Source organism: Notolabrus celidotus, chromosome 15 (assembly GCF_009762535.1).
Source record: "Notolabrus celidotus isolate fNotCel1 chromosome 15, fNotCel1.pri, whole genome shotgun sequence".
Classification (NCBI taxonomy): Eukaryota; Metazoa; Chordata; class Actinopteri; order Labriformes; family Labridae; genus Notolabrus; species Notolabrus celidotus.
In genome coordinates, this window is record NC_048286.1 from 16,105,733 (window position 1) to 16,125,392 (window position 19,660).

The window sequence follows — 19,660 nt, forward strand, 5'->3', positions numbered from 1 at the left end:
AAAAGATAAAACACACACCTTAAAGATCATTAGCAAATAATATTTGGGGATTCGTGAAGAAAAACAGCGTTAAACACTTGTTTAATAATTCATACTATAAACAAGAAAGTCTCCCACTTCCTTAATAATTTAGACGTAAGCTAATGTTGATTTATTCAGGAAGGTCTCCGCCACCAGCAGCGCCTGCAGTGCCCAAATTTGAATTAAAGTAGGACAGTAGCAGGCGAGTCTGTAATAACATTTGTATAATTTTATTATTGCTCTGGGCTCAGTTCATTTCCTCCTCCAGTAGCTGCGTGAAATTGTTTGATTCTGGAAACTGCCTTGAGTCTGCGGCTCTGGGGTTGGAGGGTGGTACAGGAACAGGAAGGCATGCGACACTCTCTCTTTCTCTCTCCCTTTCTCTCTCTCCTCGTCTGATGCTGTCAGACACATAAACACACACACACACAAAACTCCACACACACACACACACACACACACACACAAAACTCCACATACACACACGCAGAAGGAGAGATAAATAACTTTGTTATTCTGGGTTTGGTAATACTGTTACATTGGCTCACTTAATAACTCAAGCTGTCTTGAGAATATGATTGATATTCTCACTCACCTTGTCACTTATGATGAATATTTTACTGCGTTTTCTGTGAGAGCGAGGAAGCTGAATAACTCATTCATTACATTATCAGATCATATGAATGCGAGTTTGTGTTTACGTCTTTTTCCTGTAGAGACGTCGCCATTTCAAGTTTGTATTAGTCAAAGGAAGTAAACTTCAATGCTCCTGTGAAGACAGTTTGATTATAAAGGCAGTTTTTTCTACCTCATAACAACAACTCTCTTTCATTTAATTTGGCCAACAAGGAAGATTAAACTTTGAAAGAATTTGAAGGTTTATTTTTCTATCGAGTCTAATCTCCTTATATCTACTGCATGCTGTTTGATTTTGTTTCCCAATGATAGGACAATCATTTACAAATTGTTAATCTACGAAACTCTGATTACTCTAACACAAACAATCAAGTTTGGGGGGTATTAGCTCATGTAACACACACCTGAGACCCCGGTGGCTTTGACACAGGAAGGGGGAGGTGGAGAAGTTCTGATTGGTTTCCTCGGGGCTCTGCTTCCTAACTTCCCACCCGCACACATTCCCTCACTCCTCCCCCTTCCTTCAATTCTTTTATGCAGAGCAGCCCAAACTGCAGTTTGATGAAACACATTTGTTTGACTTAACTCTTGCCGCACCATCGCAGGCTGAATCTCCGAGGCCTGTCGGTGTAATGTGGCCCAAAAGCAATCGGGTTAATGAGAGGATATATGTACAAGTGTGGGACTTGACCGGAGGAGCTGTTTTCCATTTTGGTTTGGTCTGCTTGTGTTATTAGGGAAACCTTTATTATTGTTGCCCTCTAGTGGGAACCATATAATAGGATTACATTTTATTAGAGCCTCCCAGCATTACCCAAGCAGCCCCCTCCTCTTGTCTCTCTTCCCCTTGTAGAAGTGACACCGACTCCTCCGTCCACTGTAGGAGGGAAAGGTGGGTTTTGGGGGCTGAAAGTGAAGCTGAAGAAAGGTGCAAAGGTGATCCTTGTCTTTCCTTAGTTACAGAAAAAGTGTGTTGTCTGTACAAAATGTTTATATCAATCGAACTGAACTATTACTGTTGCTTTGAAAGGATTAATAACCCCTTTGTCACAGTAAGGAAGACACAGATACATGTGCACTCCAGAGTTCGTGTGCTGGAAGTTTCTGGAGTAGAGCCACAAAGACACAAGTGAAGTACACATGTTTGTTGGTTGTTCTAATGGCTACAGCCTCACAGGATGATAAACCCCCACTTGCACCCTTTCACCTCATTAGTTTGCCACCTACACATTTTCATTTGCAGTGAACCACACTCAAACAATAAACACTGAGTTAGATTTAGAATTTGGGTTTCACTATCTTTGCTTCGTATTTAGTTGTAGTTTGAGTCTGTTATGTTTGCACCTTGTTTAAACCTCATTTTGGCAGAAACACTTAAATTAAGTTTTATGCAGGGTTCTCTTTTGTTGATTTTGTATAAGCCTTCTCATTAAAATCTTTGGTAGTTGTCTTTACTGTTTGCCATTACTAATTGCACAAAGGAGCTCCTATCACATTGTTTAGCCTTCCAGATTAACATCTGGTGGTATAACTTGGACTGCATTGTAGCAACGGAGTCATTCTCTAGAGCTGAATTTCATTTTGCCAAAGATAATATTTGATGAACAGTTCTGGCCTAAAACTGTGCAGCCCTGCAGGGCAGATTGAGTCAGGCTCTGGAGCAGCTTCAGCACTTTGCCATCTCCATCCCACTCCCTTACATAACCACGGGCCATTACAGGGGTGTGGTGAGTACAGCAGCAGTTGTTAACATGGTCTAAGGCTATACCAGAATTTCTCCTATAGTCCATACAAACTGGTTTGAAAGAAACAGGAAAGCCAATATTAGATTGGTGAGAATGGTTGTTAGCATGGTCTAGCTACTTAGCCTAAATGTTAGCTGATACTATAAGAAAAGGCAAAGTGGAATCTCTCCTACTAGACATTCAAATACACTCAAATGCTAAAACCCTGTTGTTGTCAACTTAACCATGATAAATAATAAAACAGTGTGTCTTTAAATGGCATCAAAATTAGCTTAATAGGGTTTAGCCCAACAAGTGTCAAGAACAGGAGAATACTAAATGTTAAAATGTTATCTGTAATTGGCAAAATAAAAATAACTTGTGTTAGCTAATGCTGGCTAACATTAGCTAGATTTTGCTAATGTTAGCCAAAATTAGCCAAACTACTAGTCATGTCAGACCAAGTTTGCAGTAGATAATCATTGTTTTGGAATGTAACTTAATTTTCATTCAAGAGAAAGACAGTGACACAGAGATATGATGTAACATGTCTCTAATGTGGCTACTTGTGGGTTAATATTAGCTAATGCTGGCTACTAGTAATAAAATCAAGTTGGTTGTATTTTTTGTTTGGGGATTTAACATTTTTATGTGAAGCCTCTTCTACATGGACTTGTTCAAAGTTTTCTAGTTGTGACACTGATGATAGATTATCAAAATAATCAGTACTTTTGGTGAAATTACTGTTGGTTTCTTAAAACAACTTTGGCAAGCAAAACTGGTTTTCCAACATTTGTCTCTCCCTTCTTCTATGTATGCATTTATAACCACATGATGTCATCCAGGCCAGGAGGTTTGTGTTTGGGGCAAACTCACATCTGCAACCAATCTGGATAATTTGTCCACCGAAATCTGGTACAGTCAGCCCGGGCTCGTCTGCTGTAGCTGCTAAGAGTCCGGATTCAAAGAAAATACCTGCCTTTCTTTCACACTGGTATCAAACTCTACCCTGGTGCATGTTTGAATACTAAAGTGAGAGGATGCAGTCCTGAATGTGCTACGTTTGGGCGCATTTAAATTGATAACGTATGGGGTTGTAAGGCCTGGGGTGTTTCCTGTTCACTTTAGTTTGTTCTACTAATGGCATAAAAATGTGTATGTGGTGTGTTTATGGTGTGTGTGTTTATGGTGTGTGTGTGTGTGTGTGTAGGATTAGAGTAGGAGAGGCTTGGTGAATCGGGTACCAGCCAGCAACCTTTAGGGCAAATAACTTCGGCATAACACTTAAATCCTTTGTTTGTTTTCCAGTGGGACATGCTGGTCAAAAAGTGGAAAGTTTAATGGTTCCTGGATCAGATCTGAGTCTTTTGATGAAGGAGACTGGAAAATAATTTTGTTTGTTTATCTGCATCCATCACTCACTTGTCCCTTAACATGACAGTCTTATTCCACTGTTGGTTGAAGTTTAAAACAAACTTGGATTCAGTTTTCACCCTGGATGAACTTTATAATAAAAAACTGTTTGTAAATATTTATTCAAAATTAATGTTTTTTTCTGTGCTTTTAAAGTTGGGTTGTGTTACAATAACATGGCTTAGTTGCTTTATTTCCATTGCTGCTGTTCAAAAAAGTTGATGCTCTCAACAGTAGGGGGCGCAGGAGTGGACATTTAAGCCTTATTCCTGTGTGTATGGCGTGAGGAGAACTACAGAGAATGTAGAGAAAAACTGTCAATTCTATGTCCAGATGTGCACAAAACAGTACTCCCGACTTAGACAGAATAATTATGTGTTCACATGAAGGAATTTCACAAAAGGAAACACTTTGAACGTGTAATTCCTTTGCAGACTGCATCCCCAAAGTGAATCTAAAAGCCTCAGAAGTGCCTCAATCTTCCTGAAATCATGCATGGTTGAACATTTGAAATGAGCTCGCGCATCAGCCTCAGGCACTGATTCAGACTTGATTGGGGCAAGGCAAGCTGCAAGTGCTTATTTATACAACTACGTCATTTGGAGGCTGTCCAAAGGGAGGAAAGAGACAGAAAAGATTAGGAAGGGGAGAAACTACAGAGTGAGAATTTCATTAAGCACATTGTATTAATTTAATAAGTTGATTCCAGGCTAATCAACAAGTTGTGAGATGCACATGCAGCGTTTTAAAGACGCAGACTAGTTAGGTTAGATGTTTGAGAGGTTGGGAGTTTAAAAAAAATCAAAGGACTCTACCAACAATCTATATAATTATCATCATCTGCTGCTTTTCCTCCCTGGCAAAGAAACACTCCATCCATTTGTAGCAATCGCCCGGGGGAACGTTACATCAAAACTAATCATAACGATTAAAATCAGCTCCTCTGCGAGAGGGAGGCAAGAAGCAAGTTGGAGGCAGGAGTAGTGAGGGTGTTGTAAATGCAGAAAAAAGAGATTTCTTTATTTGATTTTATAAAAACATAAACTCAACAAAGACTCAGGCAGTGCTACTGCTGTGATCTGTTCCCTTGCTCGGAGTTTTATTCTGCAGATTGGTTTAGACTGGGGCAGAGACATGAGCTAATTGTATCCTGATCTTTGCCTTGAGGGGTTTCGGAGCCCTGGAGCAAGTATTCTCTGTATTTTGTTCTGTCTACCTTAGCCAAGCTATTGCATTTCTCACTGGTGTAGGAAGAGAAGCAGATCGGGGGCCAAATCGGAGGGAAAAGGTGCCCAAAAAGATACTTTATGCTGCTCCATGTATCAGGTAAGCGGAGATTTATTTGGTTTGCTATTATTTCCGTAGCTGGATGGACTGGGACATTGAGGCGCAGCAGCTTTTACGCATGTGCCAAGCGTTTCGAGCGGTACAGTTCCTTAAAAAATGTTTAACCACTTCCTGGCTATTGTTCCGTAGTGACTGTAAACATGTTCACGCGTAGGTACTAGATTAAACGAGGATTTTGTACATCTGGTCGAAACGGGAAGCGGATTAGACTACGATCTTGTCGAGCAAACGCGCTACTTGTCCACCGTGTGAATTCGCTTCTGGCGCGTTTCAGCTGCGACCACATCTCCGTCCCCGGGTCGCTGTTACTGTGTAAACTTGCTCCTAACTTACTCAAACCCACGTTTCCCACCAACATGTACGTTTTTTGATGCGAGCTTTTGTCGTGGAGCAGTTCTATTTCCTGCTGGCTGCCCCAGATCTTCTAATGAAAGACGCCATTGTGGAGTAATTTTGCCGCAGGCGTTTTTCGTATTCCGTAAGACAGGATGTACCTTTTACACACGTCAGTGTAAAAATCTGTGAATCATCCTTTGAAAAACAAGCCTTGGCCGTGTTAGGAGATTCATATTTATGTAAAACACGACATAATGGGAGCTTTTTCTGTCCTCTCTGTTGGCTCTCTGACCGCGCTGTGCGTAAAACACTCCAAGGTCCGGAAGAGAATCGGCAAATATAGTTTACTAAGTCATTTTCTGGCCCTTTTTTCACACAAAGGGCCATGTAATGCTTAAATAAACACCCACGGATGTTCACAAAGTTCATACTCTGTTACAGTCTGATCATAAAATAGATACAGTATTTGGTTACTTAAACAATATTCACTGTACTGCGGAGAACGAGACTTTAAATGACATTTATTAAATGTAACACTCCAAAATAAAATGTTTCTATGATTGTTCACTTCTTCTGAAAGTCCATTCAATGTTTCAATAGTTTGAGATGGCTTTTGAATAAACCGAATTAGATTGTGAGATTGAGATGTTGGGTTGTGCGGACTGGTCACTTGATGGCGCTGCATTAACAAAAGCACACTACTGGTGGTTCACTGCATGTACAGCATCTATACATCTGTTCCCCAGTGCACAAACTGCACTTATAACACTGATCTGCTTAGAATCAGATATTAAAAATCCAGGTTAGTTTTTTAAAGTTACATGTTCCAAACTTACACCTTCAGTTCAAAGTAAAAGGATATTTTTTTGACATATTGTAGCTTCTTGGAGTGAAATACTTTGATTATATTTCATATCGTGGCTCTGGCTCTCCTGCGAACCGGGGCAGTTTGGTATGTCCCAGGACACATGCACCTCTGTCTCTAACACTGATCAGACTTCCTCATCTGTGATGGTGCTATGTTGGCTCCACAAAGAAGGATGCTGATGTAGCCTCACTTTTTACAAACTTAAGGATTTTGCACAAGACTGCTAGAATCACCCTGATGTCGAATCTAAAACTTTGTCAGATCAGTTAGGATTACTTAGGATGTTTAGTTTGCATTGTTCCAGCACTATGAAACACAGATTTGATCACCATGATCCCTGAAAAAGATACAACTTTTCACTTGGCTCAGAAGCACATTGGTAAGTGTTTCCTCAGGTAACTTTCTATTTGTCAGACAACCTCTTTAAGTTTTCCCAAACTGTTGAACTCTGAATATGTTTTTAACTTGCAAACTTTTGTAGCTCTTGCTGCTATCAGGAATTTATAGAAACACATTAAGCCTGAAGTGTTGTCTTATGATATGGATGTGCATGTTTAATCATCAGTTATGCTGTCACCCTTGCTAGTCAGCACTGGAATTATTAGTTGATTAAACTAATTATGAACATGCAATGAAACGACTATCATATGTAAACACGAATGACATATAGCCTTTTGGAGTGCAGCACAGCGTGGTAGTATTTTGAGCTAGCAAAATTAGATAAAGTTGAGTGTAGGTTAAGTCTGGTAAAACTGGCATATAACCACTCACCCAGAGCCATGTATGACCAGCAGGGCATGTGGTACGTAGTGCTGCTGGTGTTAACTCTGCTACTAATACTACATTGTTTGCCCATAGACTCTCTGTTCATTAAAGAAATTGTCCTCAATTTTGACTTTTTTCTGAATGTTTTCTTACCTTTAGATGAGTCAGTTAGCCGGCCTTTACATTTTTTGTATAAGCGACAAGGACTACTTGTGATGCATGCTTGATGCAAACCACAGATAATATACTAACTGTAAATCTCTGCACATTTAGGAAAACAACAAAACTATTGCCATGAGTTAGGATCAATTCTAGTTGTTGTGAAATAAAAATTAAGAAAATATCAATGAAGGGTCTGAAGTTTCACCAAAACACCTTACACTGGCAATCTGCTGTAGATATGCTTAAATATACACCTGAGCTGGCCTTCAGCCTACATTCCTAACTCCGCCCATCCATTACAACACTCACACAGTGGTCTCACAGTGATTGAAGTTAACCCAAACTCTGTAGTTGTCTGTGTGTGGACATTTAAAACAAATGGCCGTGGGCAACAAAGCAGAGGCAACCCATCCAGATTATGTAAATACCAGTCTGCCTGCCTCCAAACTGAATGTTAATGCTCTGATCTGAAATGCTAATTGTGTCTTGTGCGATATGTTGAAACAGTGAAGAGCTGCATTGTAGGATGAAAATACTGAAAGCTAGTTTGTTGCTGATGTTGATCCCTATGGGACCTTTGGTTATTACTAAGTACACAGGTACTTGTTAAAAGTTTTAGATGGAGAGCATTAGATGGCGAAAGATGTAAACAGAGCTGCAGTGTGTTACTTGAAATAAAGGAGATATTACAATTATAGTTTTTACATAAAAGGCTTGAAAGACTTCAGACTATAGGGATGGAAAAAAACAAGAGCAGCCAAAGTACTTCAGGCTTTGATGCACGGTGCCTGTGTTAGATTTGTTTGTGCATACTGTGGTGCAACAGAATGATACTAGCTGGGTAAACGAGCAAATTCCCTGAACACATACGTTTGAGCTTGTCTCACAAAGGATGGAAAAAACTTTGGAAACACGACTCTACAAACACACACGCACACACACGAGAGGCTTTGTAGTTCTGTGCCAGATTCAAGATGGCAACAGGTAGGAAAAATTGCTAGTGAAGAAGATATGCAGTGCACATTTGGAGCTCATAGTCCTTCATTATGCTGGACTTTGAGGATGTGGTGACCTTTGACCTCGAGAGAAAAGACAGGAGTTTAAGACCCACAACTCGTGTCTTTACTTCTGACTACTCTGAGTGATTTTGTGATAAAGGCTAGGAGCTTATTTCCTTAAACCTTCTACCCCCCTCCACCACAACCAGCTCCCACCCACCCAGCTACCCGTTCTCTTTCACCCTCTCTTCTCTCTCCCCTGCAATTTTCCATAATGCCTCACAGATTTTACACTCAATCCACCTTTGCGATGACAAGGCTTTGAGGAAATCCAATTCCACCAAGCTGTTTTCAGAACTTACTCTCCACGGGCACACACTCACACTCTCTCTCCACATACACACACACACAGCACCATCTCCACAAATTAGTCAGGGAACAAATTACCTGCATTCTGAGTGTGATCCCACGCACTTTGCCGGCTGCCTTACACAGGTCCCCTTTTGAAGAGCAGCCATGTGATTTCTCTCTCCCATGCCCCGCAGGCCCCTTTGCCTTCTGCGAGGGATTCTGGAGTTGAATTTTAAAACTATGTATGGCTGCTGCCTGCCGCTTATCAGCGCGTGCACAAGCGGCATGCAAATCAGACCAGGATCACACACCGCATTGGAGGCCTGCACTCAAAGGCAAGCTTAATTGCTAATTGGGTATCTAGGTGTGAAACTCACACTGCCAATGAGAAGCAGGAGTGTGGATGTTTTAAGGCCAGTGGTTGAACTAATTAATTTTAATCTGAATGTTATTAAAATTTGTGGATTCCCTGTATTTTCATGTGCAGAGAAATAACAGCCCAGGAGAGTGCTGTGGCAGTAGTTTGAACAGCAATTGGACATGTTGTGGTGTGGCTTTGTACACTCTGTGGTGTTATTAGTGTGGCAGTTTTTGCAATGCTGGTGTGGTCATAGGAGGTGGTTTACACGCTGTGGTCATCATACACTAACTCTGATATTTGTCAGGCAGATAGCCAATGAGAAACTTATCAAAGGGATGTTTTTTAAGCATGCCTGCTCTCTTTTGTGATGTGGTTCTTGGTATTTTTTCCCATTTGATGTTAATTTGTGCACACTAACTGCACTTAATAATAGTCGCAATAAGTTATCAGAATATACTAAAACATGCAAAGTGGTAACAGTGCATCTTGGTATCTGTTAAATGCAGACACTGATTTGAAAAGTCGTGATCACACAGGTGCGTAAGAGTGATGTGTGTGTGTTTGTGGGTGGGTGGAGGATATCAAGGGGACATTTCTGCCCAGGTGGATGAGTGGGTTGGTCACCATTTGGGTCCTTTCACTGAACTTTGTGGCTCTACAGTTAAGAAGAAGCGTGGGATCAAATCTGCTGCTCATCAATGAGCATCTTGGGGAGAGTGACCGCGCGCACAAACACTGCTCCAAAAGGGCAAAGGTTAGATGTGTCAGATCCAGATGTGCGCCTTGGCCTGACCCGAAAACCAGACGATCTATTTATTTTCCTTTTTCTTAGGCAGAGGGGGTTTTATTCTGCAAATGCGACACTCATACCTGCCACTGAAACAGCGACAGCCCAGAAGAGCCGCGGGCGCTACAATGCTAATGTTGTCGGGGGCTTTGACTTCTCCCAGCCATTGCAAAGACGGTGCTGCGTGTGACAGCCACGGCGCTGCTCTTCCCCCGGTGCTTGCGTTTCACGCCTCTCCACATTTGGCAGGTGTGTGTCGGAGTCAAAAAGAAAAAGAGGAACCCTTCGCGTCCTATCTGTTCACCTGAAAGTCTGCGCCGCAATGGACGAAACGGACATCATGGACTTAACGCATCAGAAAGCGAGGAAGCGACCGCGTCCAATCAGTTCCGTGGATGAGTCGGTGCACGCGTCCCTCAAACGGCTCCCGATCCGAGCGGCGGAGTGCAGGGAGCCCTCCTCACTCATGTTCGCAGTCCGAGGAGAGCCGGTGCCCGCTGCGTCTCTCAAGCAGAATGACCACTCGGTGACTTCCTCTCCAAAACCAGTGATGCCGGCGCAGGTAAACGCGTAAAGTCCAATTTTATCTTGGATGAAAAAAAGAAAGAGACGACTGCGAGAGTGAGGTCGAGCTGTCACTTTGGCAGGGGGAGCGCAGTGACAGACACTTAGGTTTTATTGAATGCTCGGTGTGATTATGTCCGTAAATGTCACGTTATTTGAGTATTACGCACGCACAACCCTCTGATCGATTTACTGTTAATCCACATTTTACATGCAGGAAACGATGGTAAAATCCACACTTGTTCTCAGTGATTGTGCTCTTTCACACACTCGTTATTTTCTCCCATCATCTCTCCGGGTGTGAAACTTTTTGTGGGGTAAAGTCATTTTCTTTTGAGAGCTCACACAAATTGTCTGCTAATGGTGTTTGTAGGTTAACAGGAGACAATTTCCTCCAAATCCTATTACAGTATTCAAATCGAGAGTCATTATTGCTCATTTTCCAAGACTGAGAGATTGATGCTCCAAATTAATTTGGTTTTGGAGATTATGGCCCTCAGGAGTGGATGCTTGTGGATTGTGGCAACATTCAGGTCAAGGTCAGGCTGCTCCAACTTGCACAGAAGACGAATCTTCCTTTTTACTCATGACTGTTGAGTGTTATATTGCACAAATGTTAAAATTGTTTTAAGTGATTATTTTTTCAAGATTTTAATTATTTAAATCTTAATTATCAAATCCCCTGTGGTTGTGATGCTGAATTTCCCATCATGATTTGCAGAATAAAAAAAGAGATGAACACTTCTTCCTTTCTGTCTTACCTTGTAGTCATTTTTTCTCCCTCTGTTTTGTCTCACAGGATAATCGCTCCAGCATGTCCAGGCCCATGATCACACGGTCACCAGTGTCCCCCTTGAGTAACCAGGGCATCCCCACACCTGCACAGCTCACCAAATCCAACGCCCCTGTGCACATTGATGTGGGTGGACACATGTACACCAGCAGTCTGGCCACTTTAACAAAATTCCCAGAATCCCGGTGAGTCACCTCCAACATGCATCTGTATTTTAAGTATTTGTTGCAGATATAGTTTTCGGTTCTTGCCAGAGGACAGTGTTTGTTTTTGTGTACTTTGCTTGTAAAAGGGAGGAAGTTTTGGAAGATTTAGTGCCTTTAGTTTGAAGTCAGATGTGTTTAACAGCAACTGAATGTCACCCTGTGACATTAAACAGTCAAATGTCACATCACTTCAAATCACAGAAATATTGAAGGGATGCTGTTGGTGGAGAAGTGGTTCTGAGTTTTGTTGAAAGGTTTTAAAGAATGCACTACGAGATGCTTTTGGATTCATCATAAAGGCCCACAGTTATTTTTGAGTGGTAAACAATTTGCAGGAGCCTAAAGTGCAGAATGCAGAGCACAGACAAAGGCAGCTCGCTTATTCTGACAGATGTCACAGCAGCAGTAAAGGGCCAAAGGGCGTAGGGCCATCTGGAGGCTGGGAGGCCGAACTGTCGCTCCGAGCCTGAGGCCTGAGGGTGACTGGCACCCCGCCTCAGGCAACCAACTACCAGCTGGCCCTGACCTTCTCAGACCACCTCTGCTTTTAAGCCTTTCTTTGCTTTCTCTTTTAAGTCTTCCTTTCTTATTCTACTTTCTTTCTTTCTGTACTTTCTTTACTTTCTTCGTCTCCTTTTTGACGTGGTTAGTGCGTGTATTGACCTCGGTAATGTGTGCATATCTGTGCGAAGGTGTGAAAAGCATTTCAGAGCTGGAGAGTGACTCACCTCTCTTTTCACATGCTCTTGCTTCACTGTATAATTTTTGACTCTCTCTCCCTTTTTTCCATCCCACTTGACAAGGTGCAAGAAACAGAAACTCATTAGCCCACGATTCATGTTATGAACTTTAACGCGCAAAGAAAATCAAAATATAAATTATTTTTAATGTTGTCATGTTTTCCCCCTCTCCTCCCTCCCTTCTCCCTCCTCTCTGCCTCCCCCCTCCCCTCTCTGCGGGTAGAATCGGTCGTCTCTTTGATGGCACAGAGCCCATAGTCCTGGACAGCCTGAAGCAGCACTACTTCATTGACAGGGATGGACACATGTTCCGCTACATCCTCAACTTCCTCAGGACGTCCAAGCTCCTCATCCCAGACGACTTCAAAGTGAGTGCATGTCCATCCTACCACTGAAAAGTCCCATCAGCCAGTCAGCACTCCTACAACTTAGCACACACAATGAATGCTAAAGCTGGGGAATGCCTTTGGTCACTGGGCCTCCTTAAAAAAACGGTTCCCATGCTGGAGACTAAATATGAGGGCAAACAAAGCTCAATCATAATGCGTTTACTCATCACGAGGTTTGGTTTGATCCCCTCCGGCTGCCAGTGGCTGCAGATTCTTTGGAGATATGTCAGGAGAACAATAAACTTGCACAAAGACAAATAAATAAATCCTGTGGCGCCACATTTCTCTGGCGCTCCATATTCTCGTGCCAAGTGTCCATACAGGGTGAATCTCGCTGTATATGACATGCTAAAAATCCTCTTTTTTAAACTTTATGTGTCATTTAGTCAGTAATTACTTAACTAGCCCCCGGAGGAAACAAATAAGCACATTATCTGATGGACTGTCCACAGTGTGACTCAATCAGTGGAAAGTATGTCAGCTAAAATAAGCAAAAGACAAAAGACAGGCTCAAGTTCAAGCTGAGGCCATGTTCACATTGAGTAGTTGTTGGGGTTCTTTTTAGAGAAGCATGAGAAATCTTGGATGTGTTAAGATTCAGGCCCTGCAGTCCTGCGGGTAAAGGATCTGCTCCTCTACCCCACACAGCCCTGTGTTACATGTCGCACTACATCTCCTCCACTCAGGATTTTTTTCTAATTTTTGCTGAATGGTGTCTCCGCTGTGGTTTATTGCTCGCTCATGCAGAACCGTGGTTTTCAAGCTTCTTTGTTGTTGTTGGGTTTTTTTGGTCGGAATCCACATGAGAAAGGAATCACAACTTGAAACTGATTCTGTTTTGAGATATTTTGCTCTCTAGTACGGCAAACCATCCTGTAGTCTGTATAAAGGCTACTTGTTTCTTAAAATTAAGCTCAGTCTTCCTTAAAAATCTGTATCCTTATACATATAATATCAAATATCTTTGCAAGGATTAATGAGTAGCTGAGTGTATTAAAAAAAACAGGAACGTTTGTGAGCTATTTAGATACAAGGACTAGGTTTAAAAAGAACATAAAATGCTCAAACTGAAATGTTTTTGTAACACATTACATCAGTAATTCTTTGTCATGACTATGTTAGATGTTATGTGCTTGTTACAGTATTTCCTCATGTTGACTTCATGACCCAGCAGCAGGAGTTACATACATTTGTCACTTTTATTTGTTCCCTGCTTTGTGCATATTTTAAACAGTAATTGAGGCAAAAATTGCATGTTTAAGCTCTAAATGCTGTATGCTGTATGTACACATATAATCTTATAAAATAAAGATCCAGTACGTGACACACAGAGAGACCCCAAACCTTTAAAACCTCATGAGTTTTGAATGGAAAACAAATCGACATGTATGAATTACTATGTTTTTTTAGTATTTGTTATGATTATGAAATGTGCTCCATAAGGTTTATCATGTAAATTGGGGGTAATACTAAATTACATTCAAGTCCTGTCTAAATGCTACGCTTTATGTGTTATTTGAACATTTTAATGATGACTTAATATGGTTGAATTTAGCTGAGTATAAAAAGCCACGATCTACAGCATTTGCCATCTTTTTAAAATATTTGTTCCTCATCCTACAGGACTACAGTCTGCTGTACGAGGAGGCGCGGTACTTCCAGCTGCAGCCCATGCTGGCCGAGCTGGAGCGCTGGCGTCAGGACCAGGAGCTGAACCGGGTGTCTCGCCCATGCGAATGTTTGGTGGTGCGCGTCGCTCCTGACCTGGGTGAGAGGATCACGCTCAGCGGAGACAAGGCCCTGATCGAAGACGTGTTTCCGGAAATCGGCGATGTCATGTGCAACTCTGTCAACGCTGGCTGGAACCATGACTCCACACACGTCATCCGCTTCCCCCTGAATGGGTACTGCCACCTCAACTCTGTGCAGGTACTGAGAACAGCTGGCTGATCTTATTTAAATAATGATTCCTCATAACTCTGAGCACTCAAAGGTTACGTCAGGCAATGTTTTCCTTGAATTCTTTTCAATTGCAAGCCCCACAGAGTTCACCAAGGTGACGATCTGTTCATTCAGCTTCTTTTCATCTGCTGTTACACTGTGGACATTCAGAGTTTCACTGATGTCTGATTCAGAATCTCTCTCCCAATCCTGACGAATCACAAGAACAGCCTAACAGAAAAATGAGCTCTTTGATGAGTTCATCAAAGCATCAATTTATGGAGCCATCATTACACAAGTCTACCACTATCTATGGTATGAATAAGGATTTCTAAGTTTGGCTTCAAACCTGGTGGATGGTCAGTTTTAAAGTCTGGCATCTGCTTGCAACTCGAGAAATCCTGTACAATCAAATTGATTTGATTGTGGACTTAAAATCCAATCTACAGCTAAGTAACAGTAATTGGATTAATAGCAGATTTCAGCTCTTTAAGTAGAGGATTGGTTGAAAACTTGAACCATGGTGAGAGTGAAACAATGATTCAGATAAGTGGCTGAAAGAGAAAGTGATCAGTTCAGGATGCAATAAATTAAAGTAAAACTTTGTAGCTCATGTGAGGAATTCTTAGCTGGTTATGAAACAGGCTGAAATCATATGACCTACGTAAGCAAACAAGACCATGCGTGTAACTGCTGCCACCAGGTTGGTGTCAGACAAAGGTAGTTACAGCACTCTGTAACATTTCCCACAGCATAGAATTACACTGAGTTATATATTTGAGAGTTATGACCAAGAAGGATGACAGTATTTTGTTCAAATAACAGCTACCTACACATGTACAGGACAAAATCAGCTTTGTCCACAGGGAGTGCCAAACCAATACAAACTGAAAGGAGCTTTAAGAAGACATGATGCCATATCATAGTTCAGTTTAAAACCCTGTGAAGAGTTTTTGACAAGTTATGAACAGGTAGGAAACAGTGATGTGTCCTTATGACTTGTGCAAGGAAACAAGACCATCAACAATAAGACTCACAATTTCTGTATTGTAAATTTTAATGCCTGTAACCACTGTGAAGGGGAAGGTGTCAGATGATTTACTGCATGCTGAAGGAGCAGCCTTTTTCTACTTTTTCACTGCAGTTATTCACATTAAGTGATACATTTTACTGTGAAAATACAACTTGATCAGGGCTAGTCAAAAAACACTTCTTACATATTCACAGCATGAAATCAGCAAAGATGTAGGAAGGACCACTTTGTCCACAGGGGGCACCAAAATCAATAGAAACAGATTATGTGAAGTGGCTGAAAAACTTTTTTGTTGGCAAAATCTCAGAAACAAAACATACCACTGACATTAAGCACATGTATCAGTCTTAATAATAACATTTATACAGAATGGGGTTATTTTTTCTGATCAAAGACATCTGTCTGACTGTTGTCTGGATCCCTCTGTTAAAGAAGTTTGGAATAACTACAAACTTAGTGTTTTATATTATCCATAGATTGATATGAAATAAGTTTCGAACAGGAGCCCAGTGGACTCTGAAAACGTGGTGTCTCAGATACAGGTCTTCAGGACTATCCTTTCTTAAACACAATGGGTTCCAGGTAAAACCTCACTTTTATAGTTAAAGCAAGACTTTTAAAAGATAGATTCTACATACAGAGAAGTTAAAAATGTATGTTTTATGCTCAGCATCTATTTGGCAATATTGTATTTCTATGATTATAAATTGATATTGCACTGATTCATTGATGTTACAATCCTCAGATAGGCATCAATAAAAGATGGTAGAGAGGCATATTTGAAAAGATTCACAATGATTTGGACCGTGTCTCCATCTGAGGAAGTCAAATCTCCATCTCCCTCCCAAAAAACACACAAACAAACCCGTCTGTGAAGTATGTGAGTCGTGGAGAGCGAGCAAGAGAGTGAGCATGCTCCCTGGCAGGTTGTCCCCAGGCAGGGCCCATAATCCTGTTTGGTTATTAAAGCACGCCGGCGGTGGATGCTGTATCTGCGGCTAATGGAGGCAGGGCGGGGGTTTTCAGAGAAGGGAAGGGGGGGCAGAGAGAGCTGCCAGCAGTAGGGGGACCTTTGTAGTTTTGGCGGAGGCTTGGGCCTGAGGGCTGGGGGAGAAAACGAGGGGAGAGGAGGGAAGGAGGGGGTTTGCTGAGCAGTCCACACTGAGCCAAGTGGCAGAGAGAAAGCCTCACTGCTCCCTGGGGCCTCTTCGATGGAATGTGATCCTACAGGCCCCCCGGACACGTCTGTAGATGTCTGCGAGGCTGCGTGATGAGGAACAGCTCCACACACGCACTCTGACAAACACACATATACAACCCCTGAAACAATGAAAATGAGGCAAAACGAGAGGCTCTTGCTTTTTGTGGAAGTCTCATCCAAATTCCCGTCACAGGCCGTATGTTGCTGCAGCTTACTCCCAAAGCTGTTTCCAATGTTAGAATAACTTGGCTGAGTATGACTAGAAAAGTTGAGATGATTCTGTGCTTTCCAGTTTTTCCGAACAAAAAGGTCAGAGGTTACTTTATTTTTTAGGATCATAGTTTATGGGGTGCTGGAGGAAACTGAAAAGAGCATCTCCGTCGTCAAGGTTGACAGGAAATTATGTTAATGCCACTTATCCTTCTGTGATCGCCTCCCGGAATTACTCCTGACATCTTCCTATTTCTCTCTTATTCCTCTTCTTCCAGGTTCTAGAGCGTCTCCAACAACGTGGTTTCGAGATTGCCGGCTCCTGCGGCGGAGGCGTGGACTCATCCCAATTCAGCGAGTACGTCCTGAGGAGGGAACTGAGGAGGCCGAGTCAGCGAGGACCCAATTCAAACAGGATAAAGCAGGAGCAGCTGGACTAGAAACCTCCCGGGCAGCAGGAGGTGCTAGACTTTTTCTGTGGCAGCCAAAACGCTTCGATGCTGCAGAGCTCTGTGGACTCTGTTTTTTTTTTCGTTTTCCTTGTTGATGTTTTTGTTTTCTTAAACTTGAGAACCATCTAGAGAATAAATGAGGTGCAACAGGAGATTTTTTTGCCATAAGAAGATACAGGACATTTGATAAGTTTGAGATTGCAAGGACATTTGTGATTGTCTAGCCCCCATAAGCCAATTTAAAAAGGATTTATATACGCTGGGTCCCCAAACCAAGTTTGTTTTAAAACTTAGAGCCTACATTAGGTTGAATATGATTTCTATTAAACTCATATAAATTAAAAGGCTTTCATTGCTGATGTAGTATGTTGCATAGCTTGTCACCAGTGACTGGATTCTGTTGTTTCACTGGCAAATTGGCAAAGCCTGTTTCTGTTTCTATTTCTCGCTGTAAAAAGGTCACTAATGCGTTATTTACAGTACAGAATGTCTAAGCTGTCATAAACATTTAGTTTCAAAAAGCCTCTGTTTTCACAATGAACATGATGTTGAATATTGTGATACCAATGAAGTGTTTTTTTTACTTTGATGCAAGTTATTTTATTGGACCATAAAATATAGTTGACTTTAGTATCATTAAAACAAACTTAAAGAACATTCCATGCACTGTACAAAATAATTTAGTAAATCGTAATGTCACTTCATTTTCCTCATCGGGAGTAAGAACTACAAATCCCAAAGTTATTTAATTGGATCATAATATTCCTCTGAGTCATGACCTGTAAAGTTTTTCATTGTATATGTGTTTGTGTTTTTTACATTGAATCTTTTTAAAGCAGATTTGTTGCCTCAGACATGACTGAACAGATTAAAGCTTATTGTACTACCCACTCCCAAGATCACTTTTACTTGTAGCACATATTGATATGAAGTTGGATATAAAGTATTTCTAAGATGACTGACCCACCTACACTCCCTAGATTTGAGAAAAGAGGAATGTAGCAAAAAATGTGAAATAAATCTCAACTAAAGTTGTCATGGTGTGTGTTGACTGTTTGTACATCGCTGGAGGGACTGCGCTCACATGTCAAGCATGTTATTCTTTAAACTTGAATTTTCTGCATCTATCCCTGCTCTTTAGATCTCCTCTAATGTGTTTAAAAAAACATCTTTGACATTATGTAGTGTTTTAGCTCTCTGCTACCAGAGAGGTAAGGCTACTTTACCACAGCATATTGTACCTTGGAGGATTTATGCTGGTGCATCAGTGACTACATGGGGCATTCTTTACTTAGTTATGTTGAATAGAGCCGACTTCTCCACGCAAGTCCTGTCAGTTGTGCTTCCACATATCCCTGCAGGGCCAAAATACAAAGTGAAATCCCACACGGAGCCCTGTCGTCTTGTCTTCATCCCTTTTGGCAGAATCTCCACTTTCTTTGGCTATCTACGGTTTATGCTATATGTCTCCCTTTCAGGCCTCTGTGCCCTAGATTCTCGTCTGACTGACTGTTATTCTCATAGGCTAGAGGTGCAACTGTGAGTGGTACACAGCATATTTTTCTCTAATCACAACATCATATTTTCACTGCCCGCTTTATTAGCAAGGATCGTGGAGCAGGTATGAGACACAGCTACACTGATATAAAACTATTAGAGTTTACAGACTGGAAAAAGTTCAACTTAACATTCAAGTGTTAGAGGTGAAATATATGAAAGATAAAATTAGAAATATATATATATAAACATTCAAGTGTTCTACTTCATGTGTAGCTTCTGGTTTCAAATAACAAAAATTCTCATGAATGATCATTTACACAACTTTTACACTTTGCTAAACATTAGTCTGCTTACTTGTTGTAATTACCGTTGAACTGAACATTTCCATTGTAGGTAACATAAGACAGCACGAACAGGACTTCTGTGGGGATATTCATGTCAACATTTCAGTCTTCATTTAGCTCTCCGTCTTCCAAGAGCTTTGCAGTTGACACCTTTAAATACTTGAGGCAAATGTCACAACTTTTAATATTGTTGCTATTATCACTATCGCTTATGGTTTCAATTACTTTCATGCTATTGGAAACTTAGAGAGACACTCACCAGCTCTGCAGCTGTTGTCTGAAGTGCAGGACAGGCTCTTGGTCCACTCTCCCATTAGACATGGTTGGAGCCCAATACCTCCTAAGGCTGCTTTTACACCCGTGCCTGGTTACTATCATTATTTCCTGACTCTTAACACCAGCCAGAGACAGAAACTAACACTTGTGCCACAATGTTAACTGATTTAGAGTGCTAATGTCAACTAAAATTTTTGCCACAGTGTCAACAGGCAGAGGTGAAATATGCCTGACTTCTTTCA

General features: G+C 41.4%; 1 protein-coding gene and 1 long non-coding RNA gene across 4 annotated transcripts; one reads left to right on the plus strand and one right to left on the minus strand.

The window, feature by feature from the left end:
* Window positions 1–230: 230 nt before the first annotated feature.
* On the minus strand, window positions 231–8,899 carry LOC117826283. Its single transcript, XR_004634012.1, has 2 exons — window positions 8,718–8,899; window positions 231–422 (listed from the first exon to the last, which is right to left on the minus strand). It is a non-coding gene; the product is annotated as an uncharacterized LOC117826283 (long non-coding RNA).
* LOC117826282 (BTB/POZ domain-containing protein KCTD1) lies at window positions 2,224–18,336 on the plus strand. 3 transcript variants are annotated; one of them, XM_034702234.1, is made up of 6 exons: window positions 2,224–2,384; window positions 5,045–5,120; window positions 11,133–11,311; window positions 12,296–12,440; window positions 14,085–14,390; window positions 17,125–18,336. In XM_034702234.1, the coding sequence occupies exons 2-6, from the start codon at window positions 5,112–5,114 to the stop codon at window positions 17,284–17,286; spliced, it is 801 nt and encodes a 266-aa protein (XP_034558125.1). In that variant the 5' UTR covers window positions 2,224–2,384; window positions 5,045–5,111; the 3' UTR covers window positions 17,287–18,336. The 3 variants fall into 3 exon arrangements, with proteins under 3 accessions (XP_034558125.1, XP_034558124.1, XP_034558123.1); XM_034702233.1 differs by lacking the exon at window positions 2,224–2,384 and having other exon boundaries at window positions 4,834–5,120; XM_034702232.1 differs by lacking the exons at window positions 2,224–2,384; window positions 5,045–5,120 and adding an exon at window positions 9,771–10,331.
* The last annotated feature ends 1,324 nt before the right edge of the window (window positions 18,337–19,660 follow it).